The 19,905-nt window shown below is 44.9% G+C and overlaps 2 protein-coding genes across 2 annotated transcripts in view; one reads left to right on the top strand and one right to left on the bottom strand.

Moving 5' to 3' along the window:
• Window positions 1-13,584, top strand: part of TSR1 (TSR1 ribosome maturation factor) — a 48,437-nt gene extending 34,853 nt beyond the window's left edge. The window contains exons 13-15 of the mRNA XM_082244352.1: window positions 1,490-1,630; window positions 2,319-2,393; window positions 13,251-13,584. Coding sequence (XP_082100478.1) covers window positions 1,490-1,630; window positions 2,319-2,393; window positions 13,251-13,429 — 395 coding nt within the window. The 3' untranslated portion in view covers window positions 13,430-13,584. The remainder of the gene's footprint in view (window positions 1-1,489; window positions 1,631-2,318; window positions 2,394-13,250) is intronic.
• Window positions 13,585-13,628: 44 nt separating this feature from the next.
• The window catches only part of SRR (serine racemase), a gene marked incomplete at its 5' end in the record, with an annotated part of 38,102 nt that continues 31,825 nt past the window's right edge, over window positions 13,629-19,905 (bottom strand). The window contains one exon of the mRNA XM_082244313.1: window positions 13,629-13,835. Within this exon, the coding sequence (XP_082100439.1) occupies window positions 13,638-13,835 (198 nt within the window). The 3' untranslated portion in view covers window positions 13,629-13,637. The remainder of the gene's footprint in view (window positions 13,836-19,905) is intronic.

Below are 19,905 nucleotides of genomic sequence, written 5' to 3'. Positions count from 1 at the left end.
GAGGCAGGGTCTGGTAACAATTTCAGGTTTGGACCAAACTTTTCTTGTTTGGGCGTTCGTTTGAACACTAAACTTTAAGCCCATTTGGAAGAAACCGAACACCATATATAGTGTCAAGGTTGTTAGAGAAGCTGTAGGTGCCGACACCTGCCTTGTCCTTAGTGACCAGTTCCATCACTTGGCCCCATTTATTTACTGGCTGGGAACCCCTGACCATGTAAATAAAACTGGAACATTTTGGTATGGTATGAATTTTAAAAGGGACCCAATGCAAAAATGGTACCGGTTCCTTCCCTAAATTCTACATTTTAATAGGGATTTTAAGGTGGAACCCTCACGCAAAAATCAAGAAAAAAAAACAAAAAAAAAACGGGTTGTCTAAAAAGGCATGAGTTAAGTCCCCATCTTGCTAACCCTCCATTGGTAAGACTGGGATGTTGGTGTTCTTCCCCCACTTTCAGAGTGGTGCAGAGAAGCCATGTGCCTGACATCATATGGGATGGCTGGTACAGGGGAGGGGTGCTAATTGGGAGTAGTACACCAGAGGAATATGTCACCACCACATTCCTTCTCTGCATATGGGTAAAATCGCTGCCCTGTTGACCTCCCTTTTTTTTTTTTTTTTACCTGCTGACACTGTACATTGAGCTACCTGACTGCCACCCTGCTGACCTTTTATAATCTGCCTTACATAATAATATTTATCGGGGCCTTGTTAGCTAATTTCTTTTTTAAAAGGGTGACGCACCTTCGTGATCTCTGATCTTTTCCATGTTATCTAGGTAGATCTCCATCTCTCAAAAGTTGCCTACCCCTGATGTCCAGCATGTATCTGTGCTGCACATAATGCTGACTTCTGGGTATAGATAATTAGCAATGCCATTTTGGCTGAAGTTTATTCAGGTAGGGCCCTGTTTTTTATTTGTGAAGTATGAAGCCAAACCATACCCTCCAAACTATTTGTATTTAAAATTCTGGGTCTATGTACTATATCTTTTATAATCAAACACTTAAGCAGGCCATACATGGAGCCAATTTCTTTCCTGCAACCACGTTTCAGTGTTAACAGGGGAATCTCTTCTGCCGAGACATTGTATTCTTCCAGCGGGGACAGCTTCAGTGATGATGGTGATTATTGTTAGGGGCTATACCAGCCGCTAGCCTTATTCACATGTAAAAATCTAGCTGGCTGGCTGGCGAATCGATCAACTTGTACATTCAGCCTGCCCATTCATTGTTCGAATCTTGGCGTTCCTGCTGAACCGGCCGAGATTCGAACTGTCTATAGCCGGCCTTAGGTCTTTCCTTTTTGGATAAAATAATAATCTTTTAATATGTTTGTGATGAATTTAGGAAGAATGGCTGATGGCATTGACTGATATTGATGGACATTGGACAGTACAGCAATTTAGAAATGTGTAAGGCTGTAAGTAGAATGTAAATGCACTTTGCATGGCAGAACTAAATCGATAATCTTTTTGCATTGTAGGGATGCATGATTTGATTGCCACTGGATCCCTACTGACTGTGAACCCTGACAGGATGATAATCAAGAGAATAGTTCTCAGTGGTCATCCATTTAAGATCATGAAAAAAACAGCTGTAGTCCGGTACATGTTCTTCAACAGAGGTAATATTGTGTATTGGATTTTTTTTTTTTTTTTTGCGGCGGGGTAGGGGATATGGATGGGAGTCCACTGATCCTGAGTTTTAGCTGCACGCTCTGCACTGTGAATTTTATCTGCAGGAACCCTTGGGACCCGTTATTAACACAAAGGAGTTCCAGCCTCCCACTATGTTAGCAGAAGTGAGATCTCTCAGTGGTTGTCCATAGTGTTTGGTGGACTAACATTGAACTGTTCAGCTAAAAAATGTTTTTTTTTTAAATGTACAGTACCACTGGGTTTAGTATGAGATTTCAATACCTATCATACTATGGCTTCTAACTTGTATAAACGCTGTAGCTGTAGGAGATGTGACTATTAATGGGTCCGAATGCCCATGCTTTCCCATTCCCTGTAAAATGAACCTAGCACAAGTCTAAAGATATAAATCTTCCAAAATCATGCACCAAAAGATGTCTTTACTTGCCACTGTCCATGTGCCCATTGAGCCCAGAAACCCTATCATATATAGAATGTTAAATAGTTAAGATAAAACATTGAGCTCCAGTTTTACAGGTGCATTTTATGTAAGATCTTCACTACGGAAAATCAGTCTACGAGGGGTATAATAAAAGGCAAGAATGTCTCCAAGGGAGGCATAAAACTGTAATACTGAACAATTAACTTTTTCTCTTCTGACTTGTATTTTTGCAGAGGATATACTGTGGTTTAAACCTGTAGAGTTACGTACAAAGTGGGGTCAAAGGGGACATATCAAGGAACCTCTAGGTGAGTACTGCGTGTGTATATTACACATTTATTTATTATGAAGCTATGTATGTAATGTAGCAGCTGGCTGTTTTCAGTTAAGAAGGGGAACAGTTGAACATAACATTTCCAATGTACACACACCCTTTTATACTTTGGATATTAACATTCATACACACACCAGTCTTTCATGTGTTGGATATTACCGTTCCAATGTCAGCTCGCTGAATACAAAATCCCATTCAATAAACTGTTTGCTAAAAGAATATTATAATAGCCTCAAAGGTTTTCGGGCTATCATTTAAAAACTCAAGGTAAGGTAAACGTAGAGATATTACAGTGCCTTAAAAAAGTATTCACTCTCCTTTAAAATTTTTCACATTTTGTTATGTTACAACCAAAATCATAAATGTTTCTTATTGGGATTTTATGTAATAGACCAACACAAAGTGGCACATAATTGTGAAGTGGAAGGAAAATAATAAATGGTTTTCAACATTTTTTACAAATATCTGAAAAGTGTGGCGTGCATTTGTATTCATTCCCCTTTACTCTGATACCCCTAACTAAAATCTAGTGGAAATAATTGGCTTTCAGAAGTCACCAAATTAGTAAATAGAGTCCACCGGTGTGTAATTTATTACAGCTGTTCTGTGAAGCCCTCAGAGGTTTGTTAGGCCCCTTTCACACAGACTTTCCGATCAGGTCCGCCTGTCAGTTTTTCAGGCGCACCTGATCAGATGCTCCATGCACTCCTATGGAGCAGCGGATGTCAGCTGACACTCGCTGCTATCCGATCCTGTCCGTGAAATCCAGACAGATGGAAACCCTATTTTCCATCCGTCTGTAGGATTGAATCGGATGAAAACAGACAGGCTGTCCATTTTAATCCGATCTCCCCATAGAGGAGAGCGGGGATCTGACAGGTCCGCCTCCGCAAAGTAAGCAGAGACGGACCTGTCATCCGCCTGCCCAGCGAGGATTGGCGGATCGATCTCCGCTAAGAAAAACGGGAGTCCGCTGGGCGGAAAGCCTGCGTGAAAGGACCCTTTAGTGAACAAACCGCATCATGAAGGCCAAGGAACACACCAGACAGGTCAGGGGTAAAGTTGGGGAGAAGTTTAAAGCAGGGTTAGGTTATAAAAAAAAAAAAAAGCTTTGACCATCTCACGAAACACTGTTCAAACCATCATGCGAAAATAGAGTATGGCACAACTGCAAACCTACCAAGACATGGCCGTCCACCTAAACTGATGGGCCAGGAGAGCATTAATCAGAGCGGCAGCCAAGAGGCCCATGGTAACTCTGGAGGAGCTTTAGAGAGCCACAGCTCAGGTGGGAGAATCTGTCCACAGGACAACTATTAGTAGTGCACTCCACAAATCTGGCCTTTATAGAAGAATGGCAACAAGAAAGCCATTGTTCAAAGAAAACCATAAGAAGTCAGTTTGCCGGAATCCATGTGGGGGACACAGCAAATATATGGAAGGTGGCGCTCTGGTCAGATGAGACCAAAATTGAACTTTTTCGCAAAATGCTGTGTGTGGCAGAAAACTAACAATGCCCATCACCGTGAACACACCATCCCCACCGTGAAACGTGGTGGTGGTGGCAACATCATGTTGTGGAGATGCTTTTCTTCAGCAGGGACAGGGAGGATGGTCAAAGTTGATGGGAAGATGGATGGAGCCAAATACAGGGCAATCTTAGAAGAAAACCTGTTAGAGTCTGCAAAAGACTTGAGCCTGGGGCGGAGGTTCACTTTCCAGCAGCACAACAACCCTAAGTGTTCGTTGGACTTTGACTGGGCCATTCTAAGTCCAAATCCAATTGAGAATCTGTGGCAAAACTTGAAAATTGCTGTTCACAGACACTCTCCATCCAATCTGACAGAGCTTGAGCTATTTTGCAAAGAAGAATGGGCAAAAATGTCACTCTCTAGATGTGCAAAGCTGGTAGAGACATACCCAAAAAGACTTTCAGCTATAATTGCAGTGAAAGGTTTTTCTACAAATATTGACTCGGGGGCTGAATACAAATGCATGTCACACTTTTTTCAGATATTTTATTTGTAACAAATGTTGAAAACCATTTATCATTTTTCCTCCACTTCACAATTATGTGCAAGTTTGTGTTGGTCTATCACATAAAATATGTGTTTGGTTGTAACATGACAAAATATGGAAAATTTCAAGGGGTATGCATACTTTTTCAAGGCACTGTAACTAGATCAATCAGCTAGACGACTGTTTTTTGTTTTCTAAACAGCACAGGGAAAATTACCCATGGAGTTTGGTTAACATACAAAGAAACCAGTTTCTTTTTGTCAAATGTACCCCGTCTTTAAACAGACACAGACCTTCCTAACCACTTGCCAACTGCAATGCGTGTGTATATATATATATATAACAAATATGTATGATAATAAATTAAGCATACATTAGCAGCGCTTTAAGCACCAATCAATTAGTGTATATAAAGAACCGAATGTATAATTTCACTGTGATGAAACAAAAAATCATATCATTCAGATCACATAAATCCTATTGAGAGACACTGGATATGTCATTCACTCTGACTATCCAGTCCATAAATATCTAGTGCAAATAATAGGGAAAAAAAAAACTAATGCAGTCCACTAATTTCTTGCTGAGACGCAATCACAAAGTGAATAAGAAAATAATGGTGAGAGAGATCCGTGTGGCTAGAAACAGTCTTTAAATCTTAATTGAACCTTCACCACACCTCGTGGACGATCACCCCCACATGTAGGAAAACTCACCACATATGAATGTAGTATGGGCTCAGAATAAGCAGATTTCACGACATTGAATCCAAAGATATACAAGCAGTTCTCATCTTCTCCCTGCAGATTGGATCTTGTAGGGTGATAGTATCAATTGGATCCAGAAATGAAATGAACAATTCATAGTGATGTCTCTTTAGAAAGTTTATTAAGACAACCCATACCTTACACTATGCACTTACAAAGTAACAAATGGATAAAAGCATCAAAGCATAGCTGACCGAGCTATCACAGCCTACTATGTGCTCACCGCTCTCTGTCCTGCGGTTTTCAGCGAGGACAGTTCAACTCTGACACCGGCAAACCGCTGTGCTTCGATGAAGTCACATGACGATACGCATCAGGGCGAGACCACACGGCTTGCATATCTGATTACATCCAAGCGCAGCGGTTTGCCGGGTGTCGGAGCTGAACTGTTTAAGATTTAAATTAAGATTTAAAGACTGTTTCTAGCCACACGGAAATCTCTCACCATTATTTTCTCATTCACTTTGTGATTGTGTCTCAGCAAGAAATTAGTGGACTGCATTCGTTTTTTTTCCCCCCCTATTTGCACTAGATATTGATGGACTTGATAGTCAGAGTGAATGACATATCCGGTGTCTCTCAATAGGATTTATGTGATCTGAATGATATGATTTTTTTGTTTCATCAAAGTGAAATTATACATTCGGTTCTTTATATACACTAATTGATTGCTGTTTTAAGCGCTGCTAATGTATGTTTAATTTATTATCATACATATTTGTTATACATTTCCTTATCATTTATAGTAGCTGCTATTGTCATCAAGTTTTGTTCCACATTTCTTGATCCTTATTTCAATATTTTGTTTGGCGCTGGGTGGTTGCATTTATTGTTTTTTCACTGGTGTAACCCTATTAGTCTATATATATATATATATATATATATATATATATATATAATATACACGTTGCAGTTTGCTATTGGTTTTACCAGGATTATGGCTGAAGATATGCTTTAACCCCTTGGAGCCTAAGCCTTTTTCTGACATATGTTGCTTACAAGTTAAAATCAGTATTTTTTGCTAGAAACTACTTAGAACCCAAATATATTATATATATTTTTAGCATAGACCCTGGAGAATAAAATAGCGATTGTTGCAACATTTTATGTCACACGGTATTTGCGCAGCGGTCTTTCAAATGCAATTTTTTGGGAAGAAATAGACTTTCATAAATAAAAAAAAAATAATGTCAAAGATGATGCTACGCCGAGTAAATAGATACCTAACATGTCCTGTTTTAAAATTGTGCACACTTGTGGAATAGCGACAAATGACGGTACCTAAAAATCTCCATAGGCAACGCTTTAAAACATTTTAACGGTTACCTGTTTAGAGTAACAGAGGAGGTCCTGTGCTGGATGTATTGCTCTTACTCTAACGATCGCAGCTATACCTCACATATTTGGTTTGAACATCGTTTACATATGCGGACGCGACATAGGCAGTGACAGGTCTAAAAGACCCCAAATCCCTCTTTTGCACTTAAATGCCAAGTTTAGCTATTTTGAATGCTGTCCTTTTTTTTTAAAAAATCTGGCGGTACCCAGAAGTGATGTCATGACGTCGCTTCTGGGTTTTTACACCGGAGACCCGATCAGAGCCGTATGCTGCTTTGTTCAGGTCTTCGGCCAGCAGGCGCACGTGCCAGCTTGTCGCTCGGGTCTCCAGGTGGGACGGGAGAGCCGGGCGAGCGACGGAAGGGGTGTCCGTGTTTGCATGCGAAAGCGAACGCATATGTAAACGGTGTTCGCACCTAACGAGAGGTATTGCTGTGAACGTTGGATCGAGAGCAGTAATTCTAGCTCTATACCTTCTCTGTAACTCTAAACAATTACCTGTAAAGGCGTTTAAAGCGCGTAACATCATCATTCACATTTTACAAAAAAATTGGGGGAAATATTGTTTTTTTTATTCATTAAAGTGTATTTTTTCAAAAAAAAGAAAAAAATTGGGTTTGCAAAACCGCTGTGCCATGTGACATAAAAATTGCAATGATCGCCATTTTATTCCCTAGGGTCTTTGCTCTATTTGGGGGTTCTAAGTAATTTTCTAGCAAAAAAATACTGATTTAAATTTGTAATCATAAGTTGCTAGAAAATGCCTGGTTTGCAAAGTAGTTTTTTTTTCCTAAAAAAAAATTCATCAACATGCTAACCTGCTCTGTGCAATGCTATTGCACAGAGCAGCCCTGAACCTCCTCTTCTGGGGTCTCCTGCGGACGCTCTTGGCTTCTCCTTTTCTATGTGAGTCACTATAGAAAGCTGTTTTCTATGGTGGCACATGTGCGGGCTCTCTCCAGCAGGGCCGGCGTTAGGGGGGGGCAAACTGGGCAACTGCCCAGGGCCCCCGAATGTCCAGGGGCCCCGGGCCACTGTCAGCAGCGGCCAGCGGGCTCCAGGGGCAGACTGAGTGGTCGCCGGTCGGTCGGGCACTTCGGACGGGAAGGGAACCCGCCGCCCAGTACAGCACTAATTCACCCGATGTTGTCTCAGAGTGAGACAACATCGGGCTATCGCCGGGAACTGCTGCTCGGCGACCAGCGCTAAGTGGGAGTAGTGGAGGGGCCCTGCGTCCGCCGCTATAGAATTAGGGGGCGGGGCCCGGCGGCCAGTTCTATATTGAAGTGTGAGGAGGGGAGGGGCCCGGCGGCTGTCACTACTGAAGTGGGAGGAGGGAAGGGACCCGGCGGCCAATGGCATTGAAGTGGGAGGAGGGGAGGGACCCGGCGGCCGTGCTATGGAAGTGGGAGGAGGAGTCCGGTGGCCAGCGCTGCATCTGTGGGAGGAGGGGCCCGGCGGCGCTGTCTTTCTATGGTGTCCTCATAAGTGGTGACAGAGGTCAGTGAGTAGATAATAAGCAAGCCCAGCTAACTACCACATCCACTGACACCCCCACCAACATGTGATCTCCTCTAAATTCACCATAGTGCCAGTGGTGAACTTGGGGGAGAGCACATATTGGTGGGGGTGTCAGTGGTGAATTGTGTGATGGGGGGACAACGACACACACAGCAGTGGTGAACTTGGGGGACATCACATATTTGTGGTGGTGTGGGGGGTATGACACAGCAGTGGGGAATTTGGGGGACATGATCACATATTGGTGGGGGTGTCAGTGGTGGTGTAGGGGTGGGAATGACACAGCTGTGGTGAATTTGGTGGGGAAATCACATATTGGTAGGGGGTCTGTCTGTGGCACAAACCCCCTACCAATATGTGATTTCCCCACAAAATTCACCACCGCTGTGTCATCCCCCCACCACCACAAAATTTACCACTGACACCCCCACCAATATGTAATCTCACCAAATTCACCACTGCTGTGTCATTCGGAGGGAATGACACAGTAGTGGTGAATTTGGTGAGGAGATCAGTGGTGAATTGTGTGCCGGGGGGGGGGGGGTATGATACAGTGGCAGTGTAGCCCCCCCCCCCCCCAAAACCACACAATTCACCACTGACACCCCCACCCTAATATGTGATCCCCCCACCAAATTCACCACACCTTCCCGTACGCCGTCAGAGAAGAGACAGCGGGCGGCGCCGACCGAGTCGCAGCGCCATGGAGGAGGAAGAAGTCGACTCCCGAGCAGCACGGTCACCAGGGAGTCGGGACGGTGACGGGCGGCGCGCATGCAGGTCGAGACGAGGACTCGGAGGGAGAAGACGTCCGACTGAGTCCCGAGCAGCACGCCAGACACGGTGACGGCAGTGGCACCAGAGGTAAGTGAAGTCCTCTGGGGAGGGTCACGCATTGATGGGGACATAATGGTTAGGTCACTGTGCATTGAATGGGGACATGCTGGTCAGGTCACTGTGCATTGAATGGGGACATGCTGGTCAGGTCACTGTGCATTGATGGGGGACATGCTGGTCAGGTCACTGTGCATTGATGGGGGACATGCTGGTCACTGTGCATTGATGGGGACGTGCTGGTCAGGTCACTGTGCATTGATAGGGGACATGCTGGTCAGGTCACTGTGCATTGATGGGGGACATGCTGGTCACTGTGCATTGATGGGGACATGCTGGTCAGGTCACTGTGCATTGATGGGGGACATGCTGGTCACTGTGCATTGATGGGGACATGCTGGTCACTGTGCATTGAATGGGGACATGCTGGTCACTGTGCATTGGTGGGGGACATGCTGGTCACTGTGCATTGAATGGGGACATGCTGGACACTGTGCATTGATGGGGGACATGCTGGACACTGTGCATTGATGGGGGACATGCTGGACACTGTGCATTGATGGGGGACATGCTGGACACTGTGCATTGATGGGGGACATGCTGGACACTGTGCATTGATGGGAGACATGCTGGACACTGTGCATTGAATGGGGACATGCTGGACACTGTGCATTGATGGGGGACATGCTGGTCACTGTGCATTGATGGGGAACATGCTGGACACTGTGCATTGATGGGGGACATGCTGGACACTGTGCATTGAATGGGGACATGCTGGACACTGTGCATTGATGGGGGACATGCTGGTCACTGTGCATTGATGGGGAACATGCTGGACACTGTGCATTGATGGGGGACATGCTGGACACTGTGCATTGATGGGGGACATGCTGGACACTGTGCATTGATGGGGGACATGCTGGACACTGTGCATTGATGGGGGACATGCTGGACACTGTGCATTGAATGGGGACATGCTGGACACTGTGCATTGATGGGGACATGCTGGTCACTGTGCATTGAATGGGGACATGCTGGTCACTGTGCATTGGTGGGGGACATGCTGGACACTGTGCATTGATGGGGGACATGCTGGACACTGTGCATTGAATGGGGACATGCTGGTCACTGTGCATTGGTGGGGGACATGCTGGACACTGTGCATTGATGGGGGACATGCTGGACACTGTGCATTGAATGGGGACATGCTGGACACTGTGCATTGATGGGGACATGCTGGTCACTGTGCATTGAATGGGGACATGCTGGTCACTGTGCATTGGTGGGGGACATGCTGGACACTGTGCATTGATGGGGGACATGCTGGACACTGTGCATTGATGGGGGACATGCTGGACACTGTGCATTGATGGGGAACATGCTGGACACTGTGCATTGATGGGGGACATGCTGGACACTGTGCATTGATGGGAGACATGCTGGACACTGTGCATTGAATGGGGACATGCTGGACACTGTGCATTGATGGGGGACATGCTGGACACTGTGCATTGATGGGGAACATGCTGGACACTGTGCATTGATGGGAGACATGCTGGACACTGTGCATTGAATGGGGACATGCTGGACACTGTGCATTGGTGGGGGACATGCTGGTCACTGTGCATTGGTGGGGGACATGCTGGTCACTGTGCATTGAATGGGGACATGCTGGTCACTGTGCATTGATGGGGGACATGCTGGTCACTGTGCATTGGTGGGGGACATGCTGGTCACTGTGCATTGGTGGGGGACATGCTGGTCACTGTGCATTGAATGGGGACATGCTGGTCACTGTGCATTGAATGGGGACATGCTGGTCACTGTGCATTGGTGGGGGACATGCTGGACACTGTGCATTGGTGGGGGACATGCTGGACACTGTGCATTGATGGGGGACATGCTGGACACTGTGCATTGATGGGGGACATGCTGGACACTGTGCATTGAATGGGGACATGCTGGTCACTGTGCATTGAATGGGGACATGCTGGTCACTGTGCATTGGTGGGGGACATGCTGGACACTGTGCATTGATGGGGGACATGCTGGACACTGTGCATTGAATGGGGACATGCTGGTCACTGTGCATTGGTGGGGGACATGCTGGACACTGTGCATTGATGGGGGACATGCTGGACACTGTGCATTGAATGGGGACATGCTGGACACTGTGCATTGATGGGGACATGCTGGTCACTGTGCATTGAATGGGGACATGCTGGTCACTGTGCATTGGTGGGGGACATGCTGGACACTGTGCATTGATGGGGGACATGCTGGACACTGTGCATTGATGGGGGACATGCTGGACACTGTGCATTGATGGGGAACATGCTGGACACTGTGCATTGATGGGGGACATGCTGGACACTGTGCATTGATGGGAGACATGCTGGACACTGTGCATTGAATGGGGACATGCTGGACACTGTGCATTGATGGGGGACATGCTGGACACTGTGCATTGATGGGGAACATGCTGGACACTGTGCATTGATGGGAGACATGCTGGACACTGTGCATTGAATGGGGACATGCTGGACACTGTGCATTGGTGGGGGACATGCTGGTCACTGTGCATTGGTGGGGGACATGCTGGTCACTGTGCATTGAATGGGGACATGCTGGTCACTGTGCATTGATGGGGGACATGCTGGTCACTGTGCATTGGTGGGGGACATGCTGGTCACTGTGCATTGGTGGGGGACATGCTGGTCACTGTGCATTGAATGGGGACATGCTGGTCACTGTGCATTGAATGGGGACATGCTGGTCACTGTGCATTGGTGGGGGACATGCTGGACACTGTGCATTGGTGGGGGACATGCTGGACACTGTGCATTGATGGGGGACATGCTGGACACTGTGCATTGATGGGGGACATGCTGGACACTGTGCATTGATGGGGGACATGCTGGACACTGTGCATTGAATGGGGACATGCTGGTCACTGTGCATTGATGGGGGACATGCTGGTCACTGTGCATTGTGGACACTGTGCATTGATGGGGGACATGCTGGTCACTGTGCAGTGAATGGGGACACGCTGGTCAATCTTGAACCAACCTAATGATTGTTTGTTAAGTCACGCAATTTTTTACAGCGTTTTTTGCCACAAAGCAATGCCTATTACATTTTTCTGTTTGCGCCCCCCCCCCCCCCCCCAAAACAAAATTTTGAGCACCAGCCGCCACTGGTAATTCGTATGTGTCCTGGATTAAAGGGGTGAGGTAGCAACCCTACCCCACCTAGACCTGGCAATTTACTATTGTAATGCTCTGGTTTTGTCTATGTATGATTTTTGTAATGCACTGGTCTTGGTTTGTGAATTATTTATATTGCACTTGTTTATAAATTATTGCACTTTTGTTCCTTGTGTCTAAAGATTTTACAAAGGGGCCACGTCACTGTCAGGAGCCCATATCACCGATCTTACAGATTCCTAGCGTACCTGTGGAAGGACACGGCCCCTCTCTTCCCTTTCCCTTGCCGGTTGGTGCAATTGGGTGCCGCGCAGCATATCACCATATATGGCGCCTATATTTTTGGCAGAATATAAAAATATTTGGGGCCCCACTTTTAGGTTTGCCCAGGGCCACACTTTGTCTAAAACCGGCCCTGCTCTCCAGAGCCAGATTTTGTGTGTCCATTGATGCACACAGCATGGCTCGCTCCACCTCCCACTCTCCTCACTGGATTTGACTGACAGCAGCGGGAGCTAATGGCTCCCGCTGCTCTCAGCCAAGCCTGAGAAAGAGAGAGGACAGAAGACCTGCAGATGAGCCCTGTCTCGATACAGAATCAAGTAAGTATTTGAGGGGGAGGAAGAGAAACAGGGACTGAAAGGTATTTTAAACCGTATAACTTTAGAACCACTTTAAACTTGTCCTTTGAAAATAGAACATTTTGCTTGTTACACTCCCTTTTGTGTATCAAACTATCATGTTAAAAAAACGTTTTAAAGCGGATTTCTGCATTCAAACTCTTTTCCATCCTTTATCATGTGGACTACTCTCTGAGTTAGCCTGTTTTTAAATCCTGGTAATCCGTGTCTGTCAAAAAATAGCTCTGCTGGCGTATTGAAAACTAATGGACCTTTTTTGGTTAAACTCAGCTCAGGGCTTGGAACTTCATTGACAAGCTATGAGTTTCTGAGGTCAGAGCTACATTGTATCAAAAACGATGACCATCAGGAGCTTGAAGCAGGGGGACACCTACCAGGCTGCATCATTGCAACCAAAAGAGGGATTTCTCAATTTTTTTAAGAAAGTGGAAAAACATTTAAGAAAATAACAGTTAATGTACAAGACTAAATTAATCACGTCTTTTTTTTCTCTCTCATCTATCAGGAACACATGGCCACATGAAGTGTCATTTTGATGGACAGTTGAAGTCACAGGACACCGTATTAATGAATTTGTATAAGCGTGTTTATCCTAAATGGACTTATGACCCTTATGTACCTCTCCCAGTGACTTGGGTGAAAAATGAGATTGAGATTGATCCTGCTGAAGTAGAGATGGATTAATCCTTTTAACACCCAAAAATGTTTGTGCCTCAGACAATATTCAGTTATGATTTGTATTTATTTTATGATGAGTGAATACCAAATTAAGGAAAGAGAAGTCAGCAGTTTTCTTATTTTAGGATGAGTGAATAAAAAAAAAAAGGAAGGTAAAAAAAGTCATTCGTTTTTTTTTTTGTGGGTAGTGAAGTTAGATTTTTGTTGTGATCTCTCAGTTGCTGTGTTTTAGAGGCTCCTTCACCCAGTCTATGCTGCTCATATCCAGGTTTCCGCCACATAGAATTATACAAATGTTCTGTAAATCGTGTGTTGTCTCTTGAAAACGTCTGGAAAGGACAGCAGCCAAACCAAGACCAGCTGTGGGTTCAATTAGGAGCTTCATTCTCTCCCACACCAACTGCGTAGCTTGCTGTGTAGAGACAAAGTTGAAGGAAAGCTAAAACATTGTATTTTACAGATTGTCTCAAAGAGTTTTATTCAGTGGTACAACTTGAAGTGCAGACTTTTTATGCTGTCCATAAAGGTAACAGATTATCTGAAAGCAGGAGTGTAGTATATTGCTTGCTACTGCTGACATGGGGACAAATATGTAACCATGCTTAATGTGTTGCTGGCCATAAAACTGTTCTCTATGGCTCCTTTTGGATCTGTGCAACCCACATTCTGTGGGTAGGGCAGCCAATTCATTTCAATGGGCTGCCCACCTACAGAAACACAGAGAAAAAAGTCCTGGAACCTCTTTTTAAAATCGCATCGTGGGTTAGGATGCCACCCCCATACGTCTGCTAAAGAGCAGTGCATGTCTCTTGCATGTTGGGAATGCACATGATTGTGCGTATGTTCCCAACACACAATAGTGCGAACCGAACCTAAAGGCTTAAAGCGGAGTTCCACCCAAAAGTGGAACTTCCGCTTTAGGGAGTCCTGACCCCCCGACATGCCACATTTGAAGGAAAAAAGGGGGAAGGTGTATGGCGCTGCCAAAAAGTGCTGATGGTTCTGTATGTCCAAAATAGGTGCTAAAAGTATATACGATATAAATCACCACTATAAATTATAATTAAAGTGTCCAGTGCATCATATGTGTATCCCTAATAAATATGTGCAATACTGTAGGATATTCAACTCTGTGGATGATAAATATTTGTGCTAAACTGTGAGAAAAGGTTGATACAAAATTGGTGTGAATTGGTGTGTATACAGTTTGATAAGAAAATTAAAAATAAATAAAATGTATAAAATATACAAAATATAAAAAACAGTTGGATCCACTTAAATCTACAGCCTTATGATCGTAAAATACAAAGCATCAGGTATGGCATAAATAAGGTGTACAGTGGGTATATAAATATTATGGCAGCAATAGTACAAGAATAAATAAGTCCGTAACACCTAAGAAAGGCGGATAGTCCCACAATGTTAAAAAGACTTTTCCTAAAAAACAGGGCAAAAGGTGACTTGAGTGCAGGTGCTCTGATATAAATATTGAAGGTGCTCAGGTATATGGTGACCATTCAGTGCTCCCGCACCCCTTGGACCGCACTCACCAGAGCTATATACCCCTGCAGGGGTGTCAGGCCTTGAATCTATAATCTGGGTCTCCTCCACTGACCATCAAAGTGGTTGGGTGGTCCAATTATCTGCCCGAATCTTGTAAACCCGGCTCCTTGGTATTAGGGTCCAAAGGTGTACCGATATATGGGGGAAGAAGGCTCACATAGAGTAGTACCGTTTTTTAAAATACTTTATTAAAGATTAAAAATTAGGTACTCACAAACGAATAGAGGGTAGTGGCATGAAAAAATAGCAATAGTAGCGCACTTCCGGGACGCCGTGCGTTCCACAGGGCGGATGTGCGTTCCACTTAGGCGGATGTGACGCGATGACGCTCTACGTACGTTTCGTCGTGATGACGTCTTCAGGAGTGTTTACAAGATTCGGGCTCTACGTACGTTTCGTCGTGATGACGTCTTCAGGAGTGTTTACAAGATTCGGGCAGATAATTGGACCACCCAACCACTTTGATGGTCAGTGGAGGAGACCCAGATTATAGATTCAAGGCCTGACACCCCTGCAGGGGTATATAGCTCTGGTGAGTGCGGTCCAAGGGGTGCGGGGAGCACTGAATGGTCACCATATACCTGAGCACCTTCAATATTTATTATCAGAGCACCTGCACTCAAGTCACCTTTTGCCCTGTTTTTTAGGAAAAGTCTTTTTAACATTGTGGGACTATCCGCCTTTCTTAGGTGTTACGGACTTATTTATTCTTGTACTATTGCTGCCATAATATTTATATACCTACTGTACACCTTATTTATGCCATACCTGATGCTTTGTATTTTACGATCATAAGGCTGTAGATTTAAGTGGATCCAACTGTTTTTTATATTTTGTATATTTTATACATTTTATTTATTTTTAATTTTCTTATCAAACTGTATACACACCAATTCACACCAATTTTGTATCAACCTTTTCTCACAGTTTAGCACAAATATTTATCATCCACAGAGTTGAATATCCTACAGTATTGCACATATTTATTAGGGATACACATATGATGCACTGGACACTTTAATTATAATTTATAGTGGTGATTTATATCGTATATACTTTTAGCACCTATTTTGGACATACAGAACCATCAGCACTTTTTGGCAGCGCCATACACCTTCCCCCTTTTTTCCTTCATTCTCACTATATTCTTAGGAATATAGTATAAAGGTAGGCTGCAGCCAATATCAAACACTAGAAATCTAAAATTATCCTAAGCGCGGATTTTCTACATTTCATTGACATGCCACATTTGGCATGTCATTTTTTGGGGGGGGGGAGCGGGTACCTAGTTTTGACAGGTACCCGCTCCCACTTCCGCTCGGAGCGCCGCGGCGCCCTGAGCGGAAGTTCTCCTCTCCCCCTCCCTCCCTGCAATCTTCTGGGACACGTCAGAGGTCCCAGAAGATTGCCGGCCAATCACGGCACGCAGCGCGACTCGCGCATGCGCAGTGGGTACCCGGCTGTGAAGCCGCAAACTGTAACAGCCGGGTGCCCACAGCAGTGATGCCGGCGCCGAGGGAGAGGATCGAGGCTTCCGGCGGCCGCATCGCTGGACCGTTGGACAGGTGAGTAAATGGCTGGAACTCCGCTTTAACTGCATGTTCAATAGTAATTGCTTGTGAACACAAAATGTAAACATGGGGCTAACTGCTTTGCTGAAATCCCTTGTATGACAGACATGGCAGTTAATGTTATAAAAAATATACCGGAGGTATATTCCCCGTGCCTATTGGTATATAGATGTATTTAATTGATGTGTTTAAAATTAATGAAAAGCAGCAGCTATAGAATGGTTAGTGAGGAATTTATCAGTAATAGCCTTTTGGTGAGGCTACCTACAGCGCTTGCTAGTATGTATACAACCCTTTACAGAGATTTTGTGCAAAAATATATATAGTGAATATAACAAAATCATGAACAATAAAATCCGTGAGTACAACCCTAAGGGTCCTTTCACACAAACGATCCAAACAGATCCGCCTGTCAGTTTTTTAGGCGGATCTGATTGGATCCTCAATACATCCCTATGGAGCAGTGGATGTCAGCGGAGACATGTCCGCTGACGCCCGCTGCCATCCGCATCCGGATTCATCCGGATGGATGGAAATCCTATTTTCCATCCGTCCAGGGGATCGGATGGGATCAGATGAGAGCGGACAGGCGGTCTGCTCTCATCCAATTCCCCATAGAGAGCAGCAGGCTCTGACACCTCCATCTCCGCACACAGAGCGGAGAGGGAGCTGTCACCTGCCTGCTCAGCGGGTATCTGTGTATCGATCCCCCGCTGAGCAGCACGGAGTCCACCGACGGAGCGGACTGTGTGAAAGGAGCCTTAGGGATTGTGCAATGTAAACAATATTATCACTGTTTCACACAAATAAAATTGATGGTATAAGTACACATCTATTTCATCATCGAAATATAAATATGTAAAAAAAAAAATATAAACTCTATATAAATTCAATACAATAGTGCAAATAGTGAGTCGATGATTATTTACAATATTGGTATTTAAAGTGCACGTGGCTCAAAGTAGCTATATCAAGTCCATATATTGTGACTGTGGTGACAAAGTTCAAAGCAATAGCTTTCTTGTGCAAATATGCTCATCCAGCATATATACGGTGCAGGTGCTCAATGTGGATATTTTCCGGTCCACTATGTGACAAAAGTGTGGCTGTGATTCCTCTCCACCGTGGTAAGGTGAGGTTGGGTCACTTACCAGATAGAGTGGGTCTCGTATGCCTTATAGCACCAAGACCGCTAACGCTTAAATAGCCCCCAGACTAATGTGGATCCTTCCGTGGCTCTCCAGTGGTGGGATGGTGCGATTCCTCCTTTCCTCTCACCTCATCATAAATGGGACCAGTTCCAGATTGGAGGTATTGGCTGTCGAGGGGGCTCTAGAGACCCAAACAATGTTTTCCAAAATGTTTTGTATACAGGCTGAACAGGATGCTCTTCAGACATTTGCAAGCTCCGAAACAGGTGAAGAGTTTTTTTTTTTTTTGGCCTGCATGGAGCCACTGCAGCCTTTCTACCCTCTAGTAGTTTTCCAGTGGTTAAGGGCTCCTTCACACCTAGGCACTGCGGTATTGTACTGTATGTGTGTTGGTGCACTGTGGTGCTACTCTTTTAATAATTGGGTGCTGCAAACATATGCTACCTGTGCTAGATTTCTGTGCGCTGCAACCCATTCTTTCAGTCCCTGATTAAATGGCCAGCTTGACAGAGACCTTATTCTCCTGTCCATATGCAGGTGTAGCACTACTCCCATGAGAGCTGCTGTGTGTGGGTTCCCCTGGGTTACCATTAGCAACAACCGAATAGTCTGGCATTTTTCTAAGTGTTTTACCTCAGACAAGAAGCAGTCCAGTATCTTTTGGTTTTTAGGTTTTAATTGGAACTTGGCTAGAAGGGAATGAGTGGGATACTCCAACTTTATACATTATGCACAATTGGCTGGGACGACCTGAGTAAAGCTGAATAGAGCTAGTCACGGCTAGGCCGCTGCTTCACTTTGCCCTTGGCTGTGAATGAAGTAATAAAGCTTCCTGAGGTAAGCTGTACTCTGAAGTAGACTGTAGTGCTGAACAACTTCAGGGCCCTTCCTGGCACCTCCTTTGCCCCTAATCTTCAGGGTTAACTACTTGGCACCCCTTTTTTCTGTAACAATCTGTGTGATCTGGCTCCTTGATCCCGGCTTCTCTGGAGTGGTATCCTCTCCTAGACAGACCCTTGAGCAGATCCCTCAGTACTCACGATACTGTTTTTCCCAAAGTCTTCTGCCCAACAGCTCCACTGGTCAGCACACTGGATCCTCTGCAGCCCAGCTCCACACCTGGTTCAACAGGCCGACTGCCTGAACCACCTTCCTCACATCAGGAGGAGAGACAGCCATCCACCTCCTCCTGGGACTTTGCTCCTGCCAAAAAACACCCTGTCACATGCTCCCTCCAGATTCATTACCAATCTCAGGATGCATTGCAGCAATGCCCACCCACTGGGACAGCCATAAACCCTGGTGTGCTATTTGTCAGGTTTCCTCCACTGTCCAACAAGCTCCCTTATTGAATACAGTGGGGAGACTCCCTTAGACCCAATAAATCACACCTAAATACATGTGACAGGCTAACCCAGGGGTCTTTTACAATGCCTCATGGGATGTGCAGTTCCGCAACAGCTGGAGGGCCGTAGTTTGAGGATCCCTGGGCTAAGCTAACAGATCTGGCTCTACTGATATGCAGAACAGAGCCACCAAATGTGTTTTCCTAGCACCTACCTAGGAGGGTGCTACACATGTCTATCGATTGATTGTTCCTTACGATTTGTTCCAAAATGAGGATTTAAGGATGAGTATTTGTCACCTCTGTACCCCAGTTAATAAATAGAAATTATGCAAAGATCTACAGTGCATTGCGAAAGTATTCGGCCCCCTTGAACTTTTCGACCTTTTGCCACATTTCAGGCTTCAAACATAAAGATATAAAACTGTAATTTTTTGTGAAGAATCAACAAGTGGGACACAATCATGAAGTGGAACGAAATTTATTGGATATTTCAAACTTTAACAAATAAAAAACTGAAAAATTGGGCGTGCAAAATTATTCAGCCCCTTTACTTTCAGTGCAGCAAACTCTCTCCAGAAGTTCAGTGAGGATCTCTGAATGATCCAATGTTGACCTAAATGACTAATGATGATAAATCGAATCCACCTGTGTGTAATCAAGTCTCCGTATAAATGCACCTGCACTGTGATAGTCTCAGAGGTCCATTTAAAGCGCAGATAGCATCATGAAGAACAAGGAACACACCAGGCAGGTCCGAGATACTGTTGTGGAGAAGTTTAAAGCTAAATCTACAAAGACCTGGCCATCCCTCTAAACTTTCAGCTCATACAAGGAGAAGACTCATCAGAG

This window comes from Pelophylax lessonae (genome assembly GCF_965119305.1).
Source record: "Pelophylax lessonae genome assembly, chromosome: 2".
In the NCBI taxonomy this organism is placed as follows: domain Eukaryota; kingdom Metazoa; phylum Chordata; class Amphibia; order Anura; family Ranidae; genus Pelophylax; species Pelophylax lessonae.
The sequence above is the reverse complement of the archived record's forward strand: the minus strand, read 5'-3'. Positions and strand labels throughout refer to the sequence as shown.